Source organism: Geotrypetes seraphini, chromosome 10 (assembly GCF_902459505.1).
Source record: "Geotrypetes seraphini chromosome 10, aGeoSer1.1, whole genome shotgun sequence".
Lineage (NCBI taxonomy): Eukaryota > Metazoa > Chordata > Amphibia > Gymnophiona > Dermophiidae > Geotrypetes > Geotrypetes seraphini.
Genome location: NC_047093.1, coordinates 105,935,686 through 105,960,976, shown reverse-complemented (window position 1 = coordinate 105,960,976; position 25,291 = coordinate 105,935,686). Strand labels below are relative to the sequence as shown.

The following is a 25,291-nucleotide window of genomic DNA, read 5'->3' as shown; positions in this document are numbered from 1 at the left end:
ATTTTTGCTGTTCTGCTTTGATTAGTCTTGGAGGGTCATTTGACACGATCTAAGGATTGAGGTGCTTTCTCAGGGTTAGCCAATTTTGGATTTGGGTGAACTCGGATCTAAACTTGAGTTTCTCGTACTTTACACTGTTTTACAATAAGAACTGATAAAAGGTTCCCTCTTGTGACCAGCTCGGAAGAGAGTGAAGATGCAGAACTGTCTTTTGGACATATCTGAAAGTACTCTGGTTTACATCACAAAAAGAACTCTGGCAAATAGATTACAGCTGCACCAGTGATAAACGACCTTGTCTGACCGAACAAAGATCTATAACCCGCTAGAAGCTGAAGAAAGAGAAATTCCATCCCCAGGATTCGCTGAGGCTCTATCCAGTGGTGAGACTGGAATTATCTTTTACTGTCGCTGGGTTAGATAGAATCTTGTTTGTATGGATGGGATGTTAGGTTCCTTTGGTGATAAGCTCTACTAAATTGCTGCTAACTTATCAGTATTGTAAGGAAGTATACTTTGTGTGTAAGAATTAGTCATATATTTACTAAATTACTTAGGGCTCCTTTTACTAAGCTGTGCTAGCGGTTGTAGCACGCGCACGAGACGCTGATGCCTCCATTGAACTGGCATTATTTTTTCCGCGTAGCACGCGCTAATCTTCATTGCACGCTATAAACGCAACCGCAGCTTAGTAAAAGGAACCCTTAGTGATTACTGTGTACTAATTGTGTGCTGACATTTATATATATATAGATTCAGAAATATTGTGAATAATTATTAGTTTGTTATTTACTGCTGGCTATTTGTGAATATATTAATCTATCTTTATAATAAAACTATTTCAGTTATTTGGGGTCTCTGTTTCACTCGTATAAGGAGGCATAAGGCATAACCCAGCAGCAGTGGTATGAACCTAGCCACGAGGTGTTTATGTGATAGATGTTTATCTGCACTAATTAGTATTAATTACCCCATAAATCTGCCTACAGACCTGGATCGGCTCCAGCGGGGCTGCGGTTGCCCTGTCACCCTTGTTTCCTCACACAGGGGCCGATCGCTCTGCAGAACCCAGACCGCTTTGGTCTTGAGCGCACGTCTTGATGACCCGGGGCTATTCTACTGCAATTATAGCTACATTGCTTCTCAACAAATGGAAGTCCACGGTGGCGGCCTACATGAAAGCTTAGCGGTGCTACCAGGCATGGTGCACCAGCCATCAGGAGGATCCTTCTTCTCCCTCGGTTCCTCAGGTGCTGGAGTTTCTGCAGAATGGCCTGAAAAAGGGCCTTGCAGTGGCTTCCCTATGGGTTCAGATTGCAGGTCTGTCCTGCCTTGGCCCTATTGCATTGAGAGGCTCTTTGGCAGCTCATCCAGATGTGGTCCGCTTTCTATGGGGCACGGTTCGCCTGAGGCCTGCTTTGTGCCTCCCTTGTCCGATGTGGAATCTGAATCTGGTTCTCCGCTCCCTGGCTTGTCCACATTATGAGCCTCTGGAACAGGCATCCTTGATGGATTTCACTATCAAGACGGTATTCCTTGTGGCTGTCATGTCGGCTCTGAGAGTTTCGGAGCTTCAAGCTCTTTCTTGTTGGGATCCTTTCTTGCATATTAAGGATACTGCGGTGCTCATGTGTACGTTTCCTTCCTTCTTTCCCAAAGTGGATTCTGTCTTCCATGTGAATTAGGAGGTTCATCTTCCGGTTTTTGTTCCTTCTGGTTCAAAGGCCCAGGACCGGGTGCTGTGGTACCTGGATGTGCGCAAACTTTTGCTGCGGTATTTGGAGGTTACCAACGAGTTTCATGTCTCAGACCACCTGTTTGTCCTGGTGGGTCCTGCCCACAAGGGCAAGCCTGCCCCTAAGGCTACCATTTCGAGATGGATTCGAGCGGCCATTTCTGCAGCTTAAGTAGCGGAGTGTGGGCTCATTCTACCAGAGGGGTTTCCTCCTCCTGGGCCGAATCTTCGGTGGTGTCTCAGGATGAGATTTGCAGGGCTGCTACGTGGTCCTCCTTACACATCTTCAACAAGTTTTACAGGATTAATGTGGCAGCCAAGCAGGAAGCCCCTTTTGGTGCCTCGGTGTTGGCAGCGAGTTCATCAGTCCCACCCTGATGTTTTTGGGAATGCTCTGTTATATCCCACTGGTCCCGGAATAAAGGGGGATTGTACAAGAATGAAAGATTAGGTTCTTACCTTTGCTAATCTTCTTTCTTGTAAATCCTCCCTTAATTCCAGGAACCTGCCCTATATATGTCTGATTCACTGATTGCCTGCCTTGAAGTACTGGTAAGCTGGAGTTAAGTTTTGGACCAGCCTTTATAAGAGTGCCATCTGGCTGGATCTAGCACTAACTTTGGGGGGGGGTCTCTGGTTTAGCACCCCTTTCTGACAGTACAGGCTGTGTCTCCCTATAGCACTGATTTTGTTGTTCAGGTTTCTAATGTTTCATAACCTGTTTTCTAGTTTTCATTGTTGCTGTTTTGCATATGTTAATATGAGTAGAATTGATTTGTTTAGCGGGGAGTTCCCCGTTTCCTTCTCTCTCTCTTGTTTATTACCTTCTGTAGATGTTCCTATCTGCTTGAAGACTGACTTGTGTCCAAGGGGCATGCTCCAGGATATGCTAGCAGAGAGAGGAGTTAAGACTTCTATCATTTGAGGCTTCATACAGTGCCTGGCGGCAAGGGATGCATAAACTCACTGGGCCCAAAATAAAGGGAGGATTTACAAGAAAGAAGATTAGCAAAAATGTGAACCTAAACTTTCATTCCACAAGACCACATTTGCACAAATGCCAAAAAATTATTTGGTGGTCTAATGTGTCAAATATTGCATAGATTGCAGATTACATACACAATGAAGGGCATTTTCAAAACATACGTTTAAGTCTGATTTAAATGTATGATGCTAGATGTCCAAAGTCGGCAGTAAGAAAATGCCTATTTTCAAAAGGCAAACCACCATACCTCTAGAAATATTTTTATTTTGAAAATCCTCTATCTGGATGTCCAGGCCATTGGGACGCCCAGACCATCAGGATGTCTATCTTTATACCACATTTTTTTACCAAAATTTTGTCCCAAGCCTCAAACACCCAGAACAAGACCATTTGGATGTGTGAGGGGCCAGTCCTGTAATGGACTGGCCACCCAGACATGGCAACAGAGCAGTGGGGCACCTTGAGGGTACTCCTGTGAACTTCACAAAAAGGGTGCCAGATAAACATTTCACCTGAACTCCCTTATAGGTTATGGTGAGCCTCACAAAACACCCCCCCAAATTCACTATACCCACTTGTCTAAAACCCCAATAGCCCTTATTGCTGTAGGTGGCACCTATATTGCAGTAGAGTAGGGTTTGGGGGGGGCTTACATTTTCCACCATAAATGTAGTGGATAGAGTGGCTTATGGGCCTGGGTCCTCCTCTCTGTGGTTCATCAGGCTATTTAAGTTACCTGTGTGCAGCTTTATTAGGCTTCCCCATACCAGATACCTACCTTTGTTATCTGGTTACTTTATTTTTCTGTGCTTTTAACTATGTTTCCAGGGCCTTCTTATCCATTTTTCTCTCCTTCACTTTCTGCCCTGCATCCACCTTTCAAAATAGAACAAACACAAAAAAAACCCCTCTCATCAATACTGGGCAAGTTTCTCAAATAGTATCTTCATATAACATTTAAAGGCTTTTAAATATTTAAATGTGCTCATAAGCTCTTCAGCAAGGCACCATAGCAGCGGTACAATGTCGCTGGAATTTTAATCATAACACATTAGATGGAGCAAGGATACTTGCTTCTACTGGAGTGGCAAATGTTATGGCTCTACAAAAGTTGTTTAACAGTAGACCACTTACCACAGTTCATGGCTCCAACACAGTATGTGTTTCGCTACGCTACATCAAGAAGCTGGAAGGATGCGCTTTTTATATTGATTTTATTTGCAGTGTGCATTGCCTGAATCCTTGGCCTACACACTTGATATTGAAAAAAGATGTCTTTACTAGTTATGCCCTAGTAAATTGCCCCATAAGTGTCTTTTATCCTTCTTTTCCATAATTTCCTCAGGTCACTTCACCCAGGTGGTGTGGAAGGACTCCAAGGAAGTTGGCGTTGGCATGGCGACAGACGGTAAGGGGTTGTTCTTTGTGGTGGGGCAGTACAACCCTGCTGGTAACATCACCAATGTGGGGTATTTTGAGAAGAATGTGCTACCACCTATGACCGGCGTCTTCAATGATTCTGGATTCAGTGATAGATGGAGGCCCACTAGCCAAAGAAACGAGGATCCAGAGCCCAGCAAGAACAGAACAGAGCCAGGGAAAATCACAGTGGACTATAGCAAACAAGGTAAGAGCCATAAAATACGTATATAATAATGGCTTCAGCCAAACTCCACCTATATGCAGTACATGTGTAAGCACATGGTATGTAGTCAGTACCCTTACTTAAATGCATGAATTCAGTTGCACATGTTTTAAAAACAAATCCCATATGTAAAACCTATTTTACCCAAGGGAAATGCTCTTTTCTTTTCATCAAACGAATGAATCCAGAGACAAGTAGGTTATTATCATCTATCAAAATGTGGAGATAGAGGACAGTACTGAATGATTTAGAATGGTAAGCAGCCTGGGTAGTCGGTATTTTCCTGTGTCTCAGCAGGTGGCAGACAGTGGCTCCTGGTCTTCTGCTTTGGTGGCTTCTGTCCTGGTTAGTTGGTTCATTTGAACCCAGGGTTGTTAGGCTAAAACTGGTTCCTACTCATTGGGGGGAGGAGGGTACACCTGAAAGTGCCCTGTCCCTTCCCTCTCCTGCTGCAGATCTCTCCTTACTCACTTTATTTATTAAAAAAACAAAAACCCTAAAGAGAGAGTTCAGGATTTTGGCACACAATGCTCTCTGATGGGACATAGTGCTACTCGAAAGGGTCCAGAGAAGAGCGACTAAAATGGTTAAGGGGTTGGAGGAGTTGCCATAAGTGAGAGATTAGAGAAACTAGGCCTCTTCTCCCTTGAAAAGAGGAGACGAGAGGGGAAGTGATCAAAACATTCAAGATACTGAAGGGAATGGACTTAGTAGATAAAGGCAGGTTGTTCACCCTCTCCAAGGTAAAGAGAACGAGAGGGCACTCTCTAAAGTTAAAATGGGATAGATTCCGTACAAACGTAAGGAAGTTCTTCTTCACACAGAGAGTGGTGGAAAACTGGAATGCTCTTCCGGAGGCTGTTATAGGGGAAAACACCCTCTAGGGATTCAAGCCAAAGTTCGACAAGTTCCTGCTGAACCAGAACGTACGCAGGTAAGGCTAGACTCAGTTAGGGAACTGGTCTTTGACCGAAGGGCTGCCGCGGGAGAGGACTGCTGGGCACGATGGATCACTGGTCTGATCCAGCAGCAGCAATTCTTATGTTCTTAACTATTTCTTCGTAAGGAGTTAAGTTCAGTCAATTCAGACAGTTTCCTTCTCAGAGAATAGTGTTGCTATACTGGCAGGCACAACATGTTTGGGGGTTAGTACTCCTTTAAATTTTTAATCATTATCAGGTTTAGTTTTACTTTTGTTTTGTTTCCTGGCCGACATTCCTTCCTTGGAGTGGTTCCAGGCAGTTGGGATACAGTAGCAGTGCTGGGACTAAGTGTGGGTGTTATTTTTGGGCCATTGCATTCAGCATTGATGGCGGACTCAGGGAATTCCTGCATGGACCGCGGTACACTTCAGTCTCCTCTGACTGCCCCTCCTCAGGCTGCAATGCTGTGTGCTTCAGCAGCCATGTTGAATTCCTGCAGGACAGAATCCTCTGCTGTACAGGTTCAGTGTCAGTCTTCTCTGATAGTGACTGCTTTGGGTTTCTAGCAGTTTGCTGCTGCTACTGCCTCTGACTCTGGAACCTAGGTGCTTTTCTCTCCTGGGTTTGTTCTCCTTCACCAAGCTTTTTTGTTGAGACAGTCTCAAAATGCAGGGGAGGTATGCTGTCCTTTTGATGGAACCTGTGATTAGACACCCTTGTTAATTTGCTCCAACTCCTTCAAAAAAAGGGGTGGGGGGGGATTCAGCTGTACCTTGCATTCCCTGTTGCCTGAGGGTTTGGAGGAAGGAAAACTGCCTACAGATGATTCTATGGCAGTCAGGATGTTCCACAAGGAAGAACTGCCTGCCTTTATTACAAAGGCTTTGGAAATGCTGAATATCTCTTCTCCAGCAGTTCAATCTGTTTCAGTCTCTAGCCCTATGATGGCTAGTACCAAGAAGTCTCCTTGATCCTTTCCAGTCCATGAGCCTATATATGAGCTCATCACGGTGCAGTGGGATACCCCAGATTCCAGACTGAGGGTGCCCAGAGCTATAGTTCAGCTCTATCCCATGTCACCAGAGGAAATGGAAAAACTGCAGTTGTCTAAAGTGGATGCCTTGATAGCAGTAGTGACTAAGAAGGGGAGTATTGAAGGGGGTATAGTTCTTAAGGATGTTCAGGATAGGAAGCTGTAGCGAGCCCTAAAGCTGTCCTCTGAGATTTCTACATAGTCCCTGCAGGCATCTGTTGCTCTTATGCTGTCAGAGCCTTCCTGCCCTGGGTATAGAGGGCTGCAGTTCCCTTTCTGGCTTGGAACCCCATGCTTCTGCAAATTTTCCTTCCATTGAAACAGGCTTACCTTATCTGGCCTATGCCTTATATGCCTTGGGTTCAGGCTTCAGCCTTTGACCAAGCAAGTGGCCTTGGCAGTTACAGCCCTGTGGCTGTGTCACTGGGCCACGGATGCTGCCTCTAAACAGAGACTTATTGAACTGCTCTTTTGGGGAAATTTCTTTGGGGAGGATCTGGAAAAGTTGGTCAAAGTTCTTGTTGACTCCAAATCATAGAGGCTGCTTGTGGATAAACCAGAAGGGTACCAGTCGGGCTAGCCATGCTTCAGAGATTCCAAGAGGTATCGGCCAGAAGAGGCAATGGCCTTTTAAAGGCCAAGATATCAACAGCAATAGTCCTGTTTGAACAAAAGTGCCTCTGCTCAACCTTCCAGATCTTTGCTTGCATCCAGATAAGCACAATGATGAACTTTTGGTCCACTCTTCCTGCCTTCGGGTTGGGGATCATCTTTATGGAGAGTGGACCAAGATCACATCAGACCAATGGGTGCTGGATATTGTCAGAGAAGATTACAGGTTAGAGTTCTCCTCTCCAATTGCAGATTTTTTCCTGTGCAAGTCTTAGATTGTGAGCCGACCGGCACAGATAGGGAAAATGCTTGAAGTACCAGTATGTAAACTATTTTGAGTGTGGTTGTATAACTACAAAAAGGCAGTAGACAAGTCCCAATCTCTTTCCCCTTCTGTGAAATGACAGGTGGTGCTTTCCACCCTGTGCTTCTTACAGGAGCCTAGGAGTGGTATTCCCTGTTAACAAACAGAGACATAAGAACATAAAAGTAGCCATACTGAGTAAGCCCAGTATCCTGTTTCCAACAGTGGCCAATCCAGGTTACAAATACCTGGCAGAATCCCAAATAGTAACAACATTTCATATTTTTAGGTAAGTATACATTATTTGCTCTGAGCTTCGATATGTTTGGGGAGAAAAGCTCAATTGTAGGTTCCCTTCTATAGACAGTTTAGATCTTAAAAGAACAAGCTTTACTTAGCTAGTCTCCATAGGATAATATCCTTTTATGGTTCTACAGTTTGTAAGCTTGAACCTGCTGCTAGAGAGTTTCCGGCAGGCAGAGCAGGGTCTGGCTTAGTCTCCATTAAAAAATAAAAATAAAAGCACATTTTAGAACTAGTTAATAATACAAACATGAAATTGCTGACCTGCTTTTAGTGATCTGTAACCTGTCAATAAAATCGTCTGTAGTACCTGAAGATTGGAGGGTGACCAATATTACACCGATTTTTGAAAAGGGTTCCAGGGGAGATCTGGAAAATTACAGACTGGTAAGCCTCACTTCAGTGCCGGGCAAATTGGTGGAAACAATTATAAAAAATAAAATTGTGGAACACGTAGACAAACATGATTTAATGTGATGGAGTCAGCATGGGTTCAGCCGAGGGAGATCTTGCCTTACCAATTTGCTTGACTTCTTTGAAGGTGTGAATAAACATGTGGATAAAGGTGAGACGGTTGATGTGTATCTAGATTTTCAGAAAGCTTTTGATAAAGTTCCTCATGAAAGGCTCCTGAGAAAATTAAAGAGTCATAGGATAGGTGGCAATGTTCAGTTGTGGATTAGGAATTAGTTATTGAATAGAAAACAGAGGGTAGGGTTAAATGGTCATTTTTCTCAATGGAAGAGAGTAAACAGTGGAGTGCCACAGGGGTCTGTACTGGGACTGGTGCTATTTAACTTATTTATAAATGATCTAGAAATTGGAACGACGAGTAAGGTGATTTAATTTGCAGATGACACTAAACTGTTCAAAGTTGTTAAAACGCATGTGGATTGTGAAAAATTGCAGACAGACCTTAGGAAATTGGAAGACTGGGTGTCCAAGTGGCAGATAAAATTTAATATGGATAAATGCAAAGTGATTCACATTGGGAAGAATAACCTGAATCACAGTTACCAGATGCTAGAGTACACCTTGTGGGTTAGCGCCCAGGAAAAGAATCTAGGTGTCATCGTAGACAATATGATGAAACCTTCCACCCAATCTGCTTCAGCAGCCAAAAGAGCAAACAAGATGCTAGGAATTATTTTAAAAGGCATGGTTAACAAGACTAAGGCTCAGATTTACTAAAGATAGCGATTCAATCACTGTTGGCCGATTTTAAACAGCAATTGTTTCACTATTTTTTTGCATGCAAAATATCTGCCCGATTAAAAAAAAAGCCCTCCCCCAACAAAGTGCCCCCTCCCCGAACCAAAATGCCCTCCGCTGCTGCCCGCCATCGTTGCCGCTGCATGGGGAGGCTCAGGCACCTCAGGAACCCTTATTGGTCATTTGTTTGGCCATTTGTTTCCTGATTGGCCATTTGTTCCCCTTCCTGCCATTTGTTTGGTTTTTTTTGGGGGGGGGAGTTGGGAGTTGGCATCCCTTCTGCCATATTTTTAAGTGGCGTGGTGGGGGAAGCGTCGGATGGCAGGAGAGAGTCGGCATCTCTCCTGCCATTTGTGGGTCTCAGGGGGGGGGACATTTGTTGAGGGGAGGCGTTTTTTTTGACAGGTCTGCCTGTCTTTTTTTTTTTCAAAACTTTATTGAAATTTTCAAAATAACAATTACAGCAAACAAAATATTCACAAGCTCAAAACACTCAACAGCATAGAAAGATACTAAAACCCTACTCTTCAAAAAATACATAAAACCCATCTAACACAGCCAGTCCCTACCCAAACCCCTTCTACCCCTCTATATACCGTTAATATACTCTAATATGCTTCTAACTACCCAACGAATACTATAATACTTCTAACTACCCAGCATCTATCACCTTAGGATCTCGACAACTCTTTGGTAATTCCTATTACCCAACATTTATCTCCTTAATATCTCGACAACTCTTTGGTACTTCTTAAATAACTATTATGACACCTCTTATACTATTCCTATAAACTCATATAATTCCTGATAACTTTTATGTAATCCGCCTTGAACCACAAGGCATTGGCGGAATAGAAATCACTAATGTAATGTAATGTAACAAAAATAATACAGCAAATATCACATTTCACAAAAGCAGACTAAAGCAAATTAAAACCCCTCCCCCCTCCCACCCCAGGGTGGTCCTCCTGAGCACAATATACCATATCCAGCAAAAGAAGCAAGAAAACAAAATGGAATAAAAAAGTATACATTCATAATACAACCGAGGGAGAATAAGTATCTTTGCAAACAATGTAAGGGTCTCAAACCATAGAATAAGGCATCAGATTGTTGGATTTCAAGACTGTTAATTTAGTCATCAAAAATATATAATCTAGTTTACAACAAACAGCCGCCAAAGCCGGCAGTGAAGGCTTCCTCCATTCCCGAGCCAACACTAACCGAGCAGATACACAAATATAAGCGGCTAATTTATGAAGTCGAGAGCGAATCCCCATTGGACAGACACTCAACAAACAGTGTTCTGCCTGATCCGGATACTGCACCCCAGTGATAGTAGTAACCAAATCAAGAACTGATCGCCAAAAGGGAACCACCTTTGGGCAAGTCCACCAGATATGATACATATCTCCCTGAGCACCACAAATGTGTCAACAGTCCCCATCTCCTCTGCAAAACCAGTTCCTCAAACGAACAGTGGTGCAGTACCAATGGAACAACATTTATACCCATTTTCATTCAAGTGGCTAGCGACGGAAACCTTAAGTAAATAGGAAATGATATTACACCATTGTTTAGGTGTAAATGTTAAATGAAGATCCCTCTCCAAACGCTCTCGATAAACAGAAACCGGATCAGAAAAGCCCAATAAAGCCAAATATAAGTTAGAAATCACTCCCCGATCTCCCCCTTGGCCCAATGCCTGCTCCAAATTAGTCTCTGAAAGAGAAATCATCTCTCGCCCTATGAGCCAGGAAGGTACGTAACTGCGTATACCTAAAGGAGTCCACAGCTGATAAACCATACTCTTCCTGTAAGTCCCGAAAGGGAATTATCTGCTCCTCCTCCCACACCTGTCATACAACATAAATTCTCCGCTTTCTCCATTCCAAAAAAATCCGATTAGCGTATGCAGGAACAAAATCAGGCAAATACCCCAAAGAGGTAAGGTGAAAATAAACCCTTTGTGGAAAAAACTTGCCCCCTACAGCCAACCATACCCTCAGTGTGCTTTGAAGTGCCCAGGGGACCTGAGAAAGAAGCACCCAGAGAGAAGACAATGGAAGCTAAGGAAGTGCCCACAAAGGGGTCAAGGGAATCCAACTCTGCTCCAGCCTGACCCACAATTTAGAAAAGTGCGATTGCCATTCAGCTAAAATATGTAAATGGGCAGGCAGCTTAATAGTAAGCAAAAAATCCGGTACTGCCATGCCCCCCGCCACACGGGGTTGCTGCATAGCTGTTGCCCGCACCCTAGGAGGCCGCTTATTCCAAATATAGCTATAAACTTTCTGTTTTAATTGCTGAAAAAACAACTTAGGATAGGGAAGCGGTAGAGCCATAAATAAAAATAGCAATTTAGGTAAGACCATCATCTTAAGAGCCTGAATTCTACGTGGCCAAATAAGGGCTAAACCCTCCCATTTGTCAGGCAACAAAAACAACTCCTTCAATTTAGCAGGGAGATTCACAGCATATAAGTCCTCCACTTTACATGTTATATTGACTCCCAAATATTTAATACTAGAAAGGGCCCAACGAAACGGATATAAAGCACAAAGAGCAGTTTCAGTCGTCTGATCAACAGAAACATTCAGAATCTCAGATTTAGAAAAATTCACCTTAAAACCAGACAAGTAACCAAGAGAAGTCAACAAAGACATAAGGGCAAAGATGTTTCCGGCTGAGTGAGCGTCAATAAGACATCATCAGTGAAAAAAGTTATTTTTAGAGAATACACAGCCCATAACACACCCCTAATACTTGCATGTGCTCAATTAGCATGAGCCAAAGGCCTGCCTGTCTTTTAATCTTTTTTTTTTTTTTTTATGGGGCAGATATTTTGCGTGTTTATCACACGCAAAATATCTGTGCCATAGAAAAAAAATGAATTAAAAAGACCTGCCAAAAATCAACAGATCTGTTAGTAACACAGTTACCGACAGATCTGCAACAGCTGGGTTTTAGGATAGTAAAACCCGATTCAAAATAGCCAAGCAATTGTTAGTGAATCAATCGCTTGGCTATTTTGCATGAGTGGATCGGAGAGGAGAGGAGATTGATTGGGCAGCTTTTTAGTGAATCTGGTCGGGGAACGATCGTAAACTGTTTTTGCGATCGTCGTTGCAGGATCGGTAAGTATAGTGAATCTAGCCCTAAGAATGTTTTAATGCCCCTATATTGCTCCATGGTGCGACCTCATTCGGAGTATTGCATTCAGTTCTGGTCTTCTTATCTCAAGAAAGATATAGTGGCACTAGAAAAGATTCAAAGAAGAGCGAGCATGATGATAAAAGGGATGGAACTCCTCTCGTATGAGGAAAGACTAAAAAGGTTAGGGCTCGTAAGCTTGGAAAAGAAACAGCTGAAGGGAGATATGATTGAAGTCTACAAAATCCTGAGTGGAGTAGAATGGGTACAAATGGATCAATTTTTCACGCCGTCAAAAATTACAAAGACTAGGGAACACTCGCTGAAGTTACAGGGAAATACTTTTAAAACCAATAGGAGGAAATTTTTTTTTACTCTGAGAATAGTTAAGCTCTGGAACGCGTTACCAGAGGTTGTGGTACGAGTGGATAGTGTAGCTGGTTTTAAGAAAAAAGTTTAGACAATTTCCTGGAGGAAAAGTCCATAGTCTGCTATTGCGGGAAGCCACTGCTTGCCCTAGATTGATAGCATGGAATATTGCTACTCCTTGGGTTTTGTCCAGGTACTAGTGAACTGGTTTGGCCACCGTGAGAATGGGCTACTGGGCTTGATGGACCATTGGTCTGACCCAGTAAGGCTATTCTTAAGTTCTTATGTTCTTACCAATCCCAGGGAAGCAGTGGCTTCCCTCGTGTCTGTCTGAAGAGCAGACTATTGACTTTTCCTGCAGGAACTTGAACAACCCTTTTTAAACCCATCTATGCTAACCTCTTATTTTAAACAGAAAATTTCAGCTCTGCTTCTAACTTTAATGCTTTTGACCATTATAGTTAAGATTCTACCTCTGGTTAAACACTTCTCATTTAAAACTATGAGAAAATGAGAAAATGGCTCCGCCTTTGATCTAGTAGACCATGCGAAAATGCTACAATGCCTAGATGCCATTGGCATCAGGGGTGAAGTGCTAAATTGGTTTCATGGCTTCCTTCTATCACGCACCTATCAGGTGCATTTCAATAATGATCTCTCCAACACCTGGAGCAACCCATCCGGTGTACCACAAGGATCCCCGCTATCCCCACTGCTTTTCAACATCTACATGACCTCACTGGGCGTTCAATTAACCCAACTGGGGATAAAATTATTCAGTTACGCTGATGACTTCACGATTATCATCCCATTTGCCAACTCCATCTCGGAAACCATTCCCAAAGCATCAGAAGCCATAAACTTGATGGAGCACTGGATGACAGACTTCAAGCTCAAGCTCAACACAGAGAAGACAAAATTTTTCGTCGCTTCATCACACCCGCTTGACACCAAAACGCCACTAGGCATCAACAAACGTAACTACCCCATACAGCCCACCATTAAAATACTGGGTGTAACTCTCGACCAATGCCTAACCATGAAAGACCAGGTGGACTCCTTAATCAAAAAGAGTTTTTTCACCCTCTGGAAGCTTAAATTCATTAAATCATATTTTGACAACTCTGCATTCAGAATCCTGGTACAATCCCTTGTACTGAGTCAACTCGACTATTGTAACATCGTCTATTTAGCAATCTCCCAAAAGAATATACGACGCTTACAATTAATGCAAAACGCTGCGGTCAGACTTATCTTCGGTCTGAAGAAATTTGATCACGTGACGCCATACTACAAACAGCTACACTGGCTACCCTTGGAAGCTCGTGTAAAGTTTAAGTTTGCCTGCCTCTGCTTTAAAGTTCTTTACGGTCTAGCCCCTAAATACATAACTGACCTCTTCTCCTTCTCAGCCAACAGACACAAGAGAAGCTCCCACTTGCACTTCGTTTCCCCCCCGGTTAGAGGTTGCAAACTAAAAAAACACCATGAACACCTTCTCTCACATCAAGCAGCATTATGGGGTAAAGATCTAGAACAACTGCTCTCATCCACCACTTACGAGGTATTCAGGAAGTGCCTCAAAACTCACCTGTTCTTGAAATATCTAGACAGTTGACCCGCTCCTCTCTTTCCCCTCTTCAACGGTTCTCTTGTCCCATCCCCCTCTAGTTGACCAATCCCCTAACTTCTCTCATCTTGTACTTCATTAATCTTCTGTAAACTGCATAGAACTTAACGGTACTGCGGTATATATACTGTTATTATTATTATTATTATTACTATATTAACTAATGAGAAAATGGTTGTATACTATATTAACTAATACTAAAGTTTGCCTTTCTTTTTTTTTTAATGGCGATTAAGCCAGACCCTCATTATGCCTGCCACTATCTCTTTCGTACCAAACGTTTAAGAAGTCAATAAAAACTTATCTCTTTGACAAATTTCTCTGACCCCACTTCAACCTGATGTACTTCCAAAACACTTCCAGATAAACCTGACTAAACTTAACACTCCAATGTAATTTCAAAAGTTCTCTGTAATGTCGCTGTCTGTATACAGTCTCTTCCCTTGTAAACCGCTTAGAACTGTTTGTGGTATGGCAGTATATAAAAATAAAGTTATTATTATGGTGAGCTTGGGACAAATGGGTGTAATCTTGCTCCTTCTTATGAAGAACTCACCAAACATCCACTAAGACCAAAGCGGCCCTAAAATAAGAACATAAGAACATAAGAAATGCCTCTGCTGGGTCAGACCCGAGGTTCATCGTGCCCAGCAGTCCGCTCACGCGGCGGCCCAACAGGTCCAGGACCTGTGCAGTAATCTTCTATCTATACCCCTCTATCCCCATTTCCAGTAGGAATTTGTCCAATCATTTCTTGAACCCCAGTACCGTACTCTGCCTTATAACGTCCTCTGGAAGCGCATTCCAGGTGTCCACCACACGTTGGGTAAAGAAGAACTTCCTAGCATTTGTTTTGAATCTGTCCCCTTTCAACTTTTCCGAATGCCCTCTTGTTCTCTTATTTTTCGAAAGTTCGAAGAATCTGTCCCTCTCTACTCTCTCTATGCCCTTCATGATCTTGTAAGTCTCTTTCATATCCCCTCTAAGTCTCCTCTTCTCCAGGGAAAAGAGACCCAGCTTCTCCAATCTCTCAGAATATGACAGGTTTTCCATACCTATTATCAGACGTGTTGCTCTCCTTTGAACCCTCTCGACTAACGCCATATCCTTCTTAAGATACGGCGACCAATATTGGACGCAGTACTCCAAATGCGGGCGCACCATCGCCCGATACAACGGCAGGATAACTTCTTTCGTTCTGGCTGTAATACCCTTTTTGATTATACCAAGCATTCTATTTGCTCTCTTAGCGGCTGCTGCATACTGTGCCGACGGCTTCATTGTCATGTCCACCATTACCCCCAAGTCCCTTTCCTGGGTACTCTTATTCAATAACATCCCTCCCATTGTATAGTTGTACCTCGAGTTTCTGCTCCCCACATGTAATACTTTACATTTTTCAATGTTGAACTTCATCTGCCATTTTGCCGCCCATTCTTCTAATTTGTTCAAGTCCCTTTGCAACTTTTCGCAGTCCTCTGTAGTCCGAGCTCCATTAAATAGTTTGGTGTCGTCCGCAAATTTTATTATCTCGCACTTCGTTCCTGTTTCTAGATCATTTATGAAGATATTAAATAGCAGCGGCCCGAGCACCGAGCCCTGCGGGACACCACTCGTGACCCTCCTCCAGTCGGAGTAGTGACCTTTCACTCCTACCCTTTGTTTTCTACCCTCCAACCAGTTTCTGATCCATCTATGTACGTCTCCTTCCACCCCATGTTTCTTCAGTTTCCGGAGTAGACGTTCATGGGGCACCTTGTCAAAGGCTTTTTGGAAATCTAGATATATGATGTCTATGGGGTCTCCTTTGTCCATCCGTTTGTTGATCCCTTCGAAGAAGTGCAATAAGTTCGTTAGGCACGATCTTCCCTTGCAGAAACCATGCTGGCTGGTTATCAGAAGTTCATGTTTTTCAAAATGTTGATCGATGTTTTCTTTTATCAGTGCTTCTGCCATTTTCCCCGGAACCGAAGTCAGGCTCACCGGCCTGTAGTTTCCCGGGTCACCTCTTGATCCCTTTTTAAAGATGGGCGTAACGTTGGATATCTTCCAATCTTCCGGGATCTTGCCTGTTTTCAGGGATAAGTTGCAAATTTGCTGCAGTAGTTCCGCTATCTCCTCCTTTAATTCCTTCAGAACCCTTGGATGTATGCCATCCGGACCCGGGGATTTGTCAGTTTTTAGTTTTTCTATCTGCCTACGAACGTCCTCAAGGCTCACTTCTATGGATGTTAATTTTTCTGCCTGACTTCCGTTGAAGAATTGCTCAGGTTCCGGTATGTTGGACGTGTTTTCGTTTGTAAATACAGACGAGAAGAACATGTTAAGCCTTTCTGCCACTACCTTCTCCTCCTTCACCACTCCCTTCCTGTCTCCGTCGTCCAGCGGTCCCACTTCCTCTCTAGCCGGCTGCTTCCCTTTAACATATCTGAAGAATGGTTTGAAATTTCTTGCTTCCCTGGCTAGCCTCTCTTCATACTCTCTTTTGGCTTTCCGAACCTCACGGTGACATTCTTTTTGATGCTTCCTGTGCTCTTTCCAGTTCCCCTCAGTTTTGTCCTTTTTCCATTTCTTGAATGATTTTTTCTTATTGCCTATCGCTTCCTTCACTGTTTTGGTTATCCACGCTGGGTCTTTTGTTCGATTTTTTTACACCCCTTCCTGAATCTGGGGATATACAGATTTTGCGCCTCGCTCACCATGTCCCTGAAGAAGGACCAGGCATGATTTACCGTTAGCCATGTTTTGGAAGTGTTCCTAAGTTTCTTCCTTACCAATTCCCTCATTGCTTCGTAGTTTCCTTTCCTGAAGTTAAAGGTTGTCGCAATGGATCTCTTGCCTTTTGACACTCCTACCTCAACCTTGAACTTGATCATATTATGATCGCTGTTTTCCAACGGTCCCACTACTTCTACTTCCTTTGCAGGTCCCCTTAACCCATTTAGGATTAGATCCAGAGTGGCATTTCCTCTCGTCGGTTCTCTAACAAGCTGTTCCATGAAACAATCCTGTGTAGCTTCCAGGAATTTTGTCTCCCTAGCGCATTTCGAGCTTCCAAGCCTCCAGTCTATCCCAGGGTAGTTGAAGTCTCCCATAATAACCGTGTTGCCGCTTTTGCATTCACGCTTCATCTCGGCTTCCATTTCCTCATCGATATCTCTGGTTTGCCCCGGTGGGCGATAAAATAGGCCCATCTTTATTTCAGGCCCTTTCCTTCCCGGTATTTTAACCCATAGAGATTCCGGCTTGCTGGCCGTCTCTGCTGTGTCCATTTGTGTGGATTGTATGCCTTCTTTTATGTATAGGGCTATTCCACCTCCTTTTTGTCCTGTTCTGTCCTGGCGATAGAGCTTGTATCCCGGTAGTGCTGTATCCCATTTGCTTTCCTCATTCCACCATGTTTCAGAGATTCCAATGATGTCGATGTCTTCTGCGTTGGCCAAGGCTTCTAGTTCCCCCATTTTGTTTCTTAGGCTCCTTGCATTAGCATATATGCACTTTAGATCCTGGTATTTTGCTGTCCTCCTTTCTTTTCCCTGTGCTTCGATCCATATTTTCTTCTCTTTTGCTGCAGACATTGTAACCACTTCTTCTGGGTTAGTCAACTCCTGCAGTTTGTCCCTTGTTCCTTCCCAGCCATTTTTCCCCTCGGTATCTTCACAGGATACCGTCTTCCGAATCGTCGACCCTTTGTCAACTGTCGGCTTTCCCCTTCTTCTTAGTTTAAAGCCTGTTCTATTCCTCTCTTGACGTTGTTTGCTAGGAGTCTAGTTCCTGCTGCGCTCAGGTGCAGTCCATCTTTCCTGTAGAGCTTGCTCTTGCCCCAGAACGCCGTCCTGTTCCTCACGAAGTGGAATCCTTCTTCCTCACACCATCTCCTCATCCACGTATTTATTGATTGTAGTTCCTCCTGCCTTTTCACATCTGCCCTCGGTACTGGTAGGATCTCTGAGAACACTATCTTCTGGGCCCTCATCTTCAGCTTCCTTCCCAGAATCTTGAATTGTTCTAACAGCGTGCTTCTTTTGTAGTCTTTCCTGCTGACATCGTTCGTCCCGATGTGGATCACTACAGCGGTCTCTTCTGTCTCCGCCCCTTCCAGGATCATTCCAATTTTGTCCACGATGTCCTTGGTTCTTGCTCCCAGAAGGCAGGTCACCAGTCGGTCCTCTCTCCCTCCTGCTATGTGGCTGTCCACATGCCTAAGGATCGAGTCTCCCACTAGGATCGCTGACTTTCCTCTCTTCAATTTTCGCTTCGGTCTCAGGTCAATGTCCTCAATGTACTTCACTCTTTCTTCTTTTGGGCCTCGACTAGCCAAAATCTCCCCCTCTTGCGGTAATCCTCTGTGGGTGTCATCCTTGAGGTAATCTTCTTCTTGCTCTCCCTTGCATGTTGGTATCCGTGTAGCTTCTTTCATCTGAAGTTCGTTCTCTTCCACCTTCGTCCTGTATGCCTCTTCAATGAATCTCTCGAGTTCCCTGACTTCCTCCTCAATGTGTCTCTCCGTGGTGTGAAATCCTTCTAGCTCCTGAATCTTGTCCTCTAGTCGCTTGACCTCCTTCTTCAAGCTTTTCAGTTCCTGACACCGACTGCATACATACGACTGTCTCCCCGAGGGGAGATAGTCGTACATATGACAGTCTGTGCAGAACACTGGAAAGCTCATCTTCTGGCTTCCTTCTGCTTCCATTGTTGTTCCTTCTTTAAGATATCAGTTGAGATTACTTGTGACTTGTGCCCGCTTTGTGTCCTTTCTCTCTCCCTATCTGCTGTTGGTGTCCTCCCTGACTCTCTCTTTGTGCTGGTGCCCTCTCTTTCACTAAATGTCTCTGGTGTCCTCTCGCTCACTGCCTGTTGGTGGTGTCCTCTCTGTCTCTTCTCTCTCTGTGTTGGTGCTCTGTGCTGGTGTCTCTCTCTCTCTCTACCTGCTGCTGGTTAAATGGTTAAATTCTTTCCCTCCCACCACTCTCTCATGTCCTCCACTTCCCGTACTATCCAACACTGGATCACTAAGGGTATTAAAAATCAAGAAGATTATAAAAATTGTTTAATGTAATAATTGTGATGATTACAATGTATTTTCATACAGTTTTTTTTTCTGATTCTTCAATTGTATACATTATAAAGTTTGAAATGTCAATAAAGATAAAAAATATATATATATCACTTCCTACTATGAGGTACTAATTTAACTAACACGTTTATCATACACATTGGGGGCATATATACTACAAAATACCATCTCCTTTCTCACGATCATCCTCCGACAGAGCACAATTCTCCCATCATCAGTCCTATCCAATACCTGCAATTAGTCCACTATCCCTTTACGGAACAGTATGTCTACTCCCCGCTGCTTGACTATTGCAGAGGCAGCCACACCTAGCATGCTCCAGGTAATTTAAGTGTGTCTCTTTTAAAAATGCAATATCTACGCTATGATGCTATAGCTGTTGCAAATGTTTTGTGCACTTAATGGGGGAATTGATCCCTCCTACATTCCAGGTCACTAGCTTCACCATCCCCCCACCTCAACTTCTGAAACACCAATACCCCCACACTACCAGAACAAGCGACTCCGTCATCCTAGCCACCAACTGGGTCGCCATCCAAACCCATCCAGAGCCCATACCCCCCTCTTCCCAACCCCTTCCTGAATGCAACCATATGATGGACTATCCCCTCCTTCCCTGAATCCCTAAACAAATCCCACCTCTACTCCCCACCCTACCCCCACATTTCATGAGCTAGCCTTGGGCTGGTACCAAAAGACCCAAGGCCCCATAGAGGAAATGGTGTCCCAGTCAACAAGCCTTTGCTTCTCATTTGCCAAGAGGCTACCCAGTATGAGTAACTCCCCTTCCTTTCCATAGCCCCCTTTAGACATCCACATCAACCCCCCTACCCTCCCTACATCACCACATGCACACACTCCACACATTCCCCGTGACCCATTCCACCACTGCATGTCCTCTCTTCCACTTCACCCCAGAGGGAAAAAAAAATTAGAACCCAAACACCACACCACCACATACTCTCTCTCCAAACATGCCAACACATTCATCAGTCCCAACAGTATTGTGTCCAAAAGATGATTCCACCAGCCTCCCCAGGCAAGTTCATGGAGGCTGCGCTGATTTCTGTGTCTTCTATTGGTTGCAAGGGGGTGCTCATTTCCTCCATTGTTTCCATCGGCCTGCTGCCTTCTCTGAGGTTGTAGCATTGTGTGTTGTCTCCTCAGGGAGGTTAGGAGCCTCCATGACAACCAAAGCCTTCCATGCTTCCTCCACAGATCAAATTGTTTTTGTTGAAGTTCCCACCATCATAGCCAGCACAAAGGGGAAGAGCCATCTGTATTGCAAGCCTTCCACATGTAAATATTGTGTTACAGGTCTCAATTCTCTGCGTTTACGAAGGGTCACTTCTGCTACGTCCTGGTAGATATCTACTTTGTGGCCCTACCAAACAGTCTTTTCTCTTCCTGGCAGCATGAAAAATTTCTTCTTTCTGTTTGAAGCTATTTAGGCAGAGCGATATGTCCCGTGGGCGATTCTTAGACGGGCGACTCAGGGGTTCGATGTACTCTGTTCAAGCCAATAGCGATGCAGGAGCCCTCTGAACCCCCCTCCTGCTCCAGGAGATCCATGCATATGTCCCTCGCCACCTGCTTGGCATCCTGATAGCATGCCTCCTCCGGTATGCATCGAATCCGCAAATTACATCACCTGGAGCAATTCTCCAGGTCTTCTATTTTATCCCACAGCTCCTGCTTGCTCTTACGAAATGCTGTTAACTCTTGTTGAGTGTCCACAATATCTTCTCCATAATTATCCTGACATTACTCCACCCATCCTGCCGTCAGGTGAGTTCAGCCATGTCCCACCTCATGTCAATCACTGCCTAGCTAATATCCTGGCGCATAGAGGTCATTTCAGATTTTATATCCAGCAAAAACTGCGTGATAGAAGCCGGGGCGTCTATAAGATCCTCTCTGGTGTTATGTGCTGGTTCTGTCACAGATGGTGGCAATGCACTCTGCCATGCCTGGGCCCCCGCATGTGGAGGACTAGAGGCCTTCTCCTTGGGTGGCCTGGCTTTGCCTCTGGTGAAGCGATACAACTCCAGCTTTCGCCAGGTCATCATTCCACCCTTCATATGCCTCTCTAGGCTGAGGAGATGCCGAACAGCTTCACAGATGGGGCTATTTGTTAATTAATCGCACGGCTCTGATGGAGCTCTGGTTAGAAGTTGCCTGCCATGCCGGTGATGTCCCCAAATCTGGTTTTAAAACTCACCTTTTTGATTTTTTTATATATGTATATAAATCTTAACCACATCTCTATAATAAATTCAATTTTCGTAATTTCTGGTATATAGATGGTAAATTCTATACAGAAGGAACAGTTGATATGTATCTGTAGAGCACTGTGGATACCTAAAAGTGCTTTAGAAATGGTAGTAGTAATAGTAGTAGAATTGTAGTAGGAGTAATAGATTTAGATTTTGGTGTTGGCAGGTGCTGTAATCTCAACTCTGAAGAGCTGTGTGCACAGATTCCACTTTGCACTCTTACTTGACTGGCAGAAGCTAAATTCAAAAATCCAGAAGCTTCTACTATCTAAGTTAAAAAAAATATATTTTGTTTTTGCCAAATAGGGAACTGGAATCAGTTTGAGAAGGACTTCCTGACTGCCCACAATATATATAGGAAGCAGCATGGAACTCCAGCGCTTGAGCTGTCCAGAGACCTCTGCCAGTCTGCACAGAAATGGGCCAAGCATCTGCTGTCCATCCGAACTTTGCAGCACAGTGGCACTGATCATGGCGAGAATCTTTTTTACAAATACAGCTCCAGTGCCCGTGAAATGTCAGGTATGTGATTTGTCTCTATGCTGCACACATGCTTTAAAATCAGCTGATAGCCCAAAGCAGAATACAAGTGTAAACATTAAACACAGCGTGTTTCATAAAATAACAATAAAAAGGCTGAAACATGCCCTACTTATATGCCCCAAAATATAAAACTGTGCCTTTTAGCTGTAATTTGTCTGCCGCAGATGTCACCTTGCATTGGTCATCCCAGAGCTGGTCGTCCCTACTTTCAAACAAACACAACATTCTACCAGGCTGTTCCCATTCAGAATTTCATAGCTGTACTCTTGGGAGCAAATTCTATAAATGGCATCCCGATTTTAAGCAGTGGTAGGCATCCTACTGTTGTCTAACCAGCCAATCAGGATGCACTTTTCCTAAAAAAAGAACACCGATGCAGGCCGCCTACACTGTAGGCATCTTTTGTGAGTGCAGGGAGACATGTCGGGATACTTAAGCTCATCCAAGGCTGGAGGTGGCCATGGTTTCACTCGGAAGTGACCTTGAGCGAGCTTAAGTGGCATTTTTCTGGCCTACATTTCAAATAGATGCGGCCACCAAGCTGATTATGGCAAATAAATCTCCCTGTTGCGATCAGCTGAGTTGCCACGGCAGGAAACTCCCCTGACCCTCATGTGAAGTAAGCCAGTAGGAGGGATGCCCACTCCCTCCTGCTGGAACCCTTGAATCCCTACACAAATTCAGCTGGCAGGAAGGATGTCCACTCCCTCCTGCCAGAATCCCACCCACAAAGTAAGCCGGACAGGAGAGATGCCCACTCCCTCCTGCTGCCATTCCCCCCTGAAACTTGAACCCCCACGAATCCAACCCCCCCCTACACGGCCCTGCACTCCTAACTCTACGCCAACCTCCTTAAATCTTTCAGTTGAATGTCCAGCCGTAAGGATGCTCATACCCTCCATCCGGCCCGCTCGCCACTCCAAAATGGCAGGCCTTCCCCTTCCCAGTGCATTCTGGGATTTACCAGGGGGGGGGGCTAAGGTTCTGATTGACTCAGGTGCCTAAGGCCCCTCCCTAGACTTGTCTGAGGGCACAAACATTCCCTTATACAGTACATCCAGATACAGGCATAACAAGGATTTCCTACTGCATGAGCATATGAAAGTTAAATTTCTTCACATTTTTTAATTATGAAAATTATAAAGCATTTACATTATAAGTATTTAATGGAGACTTGAAATAAATACTTTCTGATGCAATATGAGTTACTGTCTTACCTCATGGTTACATAATGTTTAGATCTCTTTTCCTTTCCTTTTGCAGGCCAGGATCCTGTAGAATCATGGTACAGTGAAATAAAGAACTACGACTTTGGCAGACCTGGCTTTCACAGTAACACAGGTGAGGAGCTCTATCTAAGCATGGCACACAGCACCTCTCGTTCTAAAATGCTCTGGCTTACTGCACATTCGGAATTATACTGTCTCTTCAGGGTGGATGTTACAGGGTGGCATGTATGATGTGTCCCAGTAGCTATGCCAGAGGAAATAGATATAGAAACATTTTTTAAGAACTCATTCTTTAGCACAGGGGTCAGGAACCTATGGCTCACGAGCCAGATGTGGCTCTTTTGATGGCTGCATCTGGCTCGCTGCCAACGTGACACTGACTTTCGGGGGCAGAGCCAAGGAGAGCAGCCGCACACACTACGAGCTCCTCTGCTGCAGCGGAGAAAAATATTCTCCAAGACGTCACTGCAGCAGAGGACACCCGAGCAGACCTACCCAGACCATCGGGGACATTCTGCCGGTCACCCGGAAGCGGGAGCTGCTGACACAGAGCCGGATCGGATCTGAGCCAGGATGGGGACAGCGGCGGCCATCTTCCGACGCTCTGCACAGTGTGGCACCTCTCCCAGCTGCAGATTCTAGCCTGGACCGCAGCAAGCTATACCAGTGAAGGGGGCAAGTTGTGAGTGTGCTTACTTCATTTGTTATTGCTCCAGAACCCCCCCTAATCTCCCCAGTGTCCCTCTGTGACTATATGAATGCATGGGAAAGATCCTTGGCTGGGGCTTGATAGATGTATGCTGGGAAAGAAGAACATGTCTTCTTTCCGCCGAGCGCAGGCCACGCTCTCCTCTGCATCGCATCCATATCCGGCATCCTTGGGATCCACCCTACCTTGTCCTGCAGCATCTGCGGCCGAACGGGCCTTCACAGGCAACCCCAAATCGAGGCCCCGGCTTTACCCGCAATTGGCTACCCTGCCTTCATTATCTCTGCCCTGCCCCACAGACCACTACCTGGGGTGGTATCCTCCTCACCTCAGTCAGCTAGCTAATTGCAGAAACCCTTTTATTGAAGAAGATGGCTAAAAGACAAAAAGATGAGGAGTATCGTACTTTTAAGCAGAAATGGACAGAGGAATTCACCTTTGTGGAGAGAGCAGGTTCTGCAGTATGTCTAATATGCAATGATAAAATTGCATCAATGAAACGGTCAAATATAAAGCAGCACTTCGACACATGCAATACTATATTTGCATCGAAATATCCTGCGGGGGACAGCAGGAAGAAAGCATGTCAAGAGCTTCTGTGCAGAGTGCAAGCTAGTCAGCAGCAACTCCGTGTTTGGATCCAACAAGGTGACTGGAATTCGGCTAGCTTTGCTGGTGCTTTAGCAATTGTGAGAAACGGAAAGCCATTCACAGATGGGGAGTATGCCAAAACATTCATGCTTGATGTTGCCAATGAACTTTTTGATGACTTTTTGGATAAAGACAAGATAATCAAATGAATAAAAGACATGCCTCTGTCAGCAAGAACTATTCATGATCGTACCATCATGATGGCAAATCAAATTGAGGCAACACAAATGAAGGACATAAATGCCCACCATTCTTTTCTCTCGCTTTGGATGAGTCAACAGACGTAAGCCATTTATCCCAGTTCAGCGTGATTGCAAGGTATGCTGTCGGTGACACACTACGTGAGGAAAGTCTTGCTGTTTTGCCTATGAAAGGGACAACAAGAGGGGAGGATTTATTCAAGTCTTTCACCGAGCTCGCTAAAGATCAAAATCTACCGATGGATAAACTTATTTCGGTGTGTACTGATGGTGCTCCGTGCATGGTGGGGAAAAACAGAGGATTCGTAGCGCTTCGTGAACATGAAAAGAGACCTATCCTAAGTTTTCACTGCATCCTACATTAGGAGGCGCTTTGTGCTCAGATGTGTGGAGAGCAGCTTGGTGAGGTGATGTCGCTGGTCATTCAGGTGATCAACTTTATTGTTGCCCGAGTTTTAAATGATCGCCAGTTTAAAACATTGCTGGATGAAGTTGGGAATAATTATCCTGGTCTGCTTCTGCACAGCAATGTGCATTGGTTGTCAAGAGGGAAGGTGCTCAGCCGTTTCGCGGCTTGTCTGAGCGAAATCCGGACTTTTCTTGAAATGAAAAACATCGAGCATCCTGAGTTAGCTAACACTGAGTGGCTCCTGAAGTTCTACTATTTCGTGGACATGACTGAACATCTGAACCAGCTCAATG

General features: G+C 44.4%; 1 protein-coding gene across 1 annotated transcript in view; it reads left to right on the top strand.

Annotated features, from left to right (window-relative positions):
- The window catches only part of LOC117368424, a 199,568-nt gene that overhangs the window by 67,208 nt on the left and 107,069 nt on the right, over window positions 1–25,291 (top strand). The window contains exons 5-7 of the mRNA XM_033962071.1: window positions 4,066–4,347; window positions 21,564–21,779; window positions 23,064–23,141. Coding sequence (XP_033817962.1) covers window positions 4,066–4,347; window positions 21,564–21,779; window positions 23,064–23,141 — 576 coding nt within the window. The remainder of the gene's footprint in view (window positions 1–4,065; window positions 4,348–21,563; window positions 21,780–23,063; window positions 23,142–25,291) is intronic.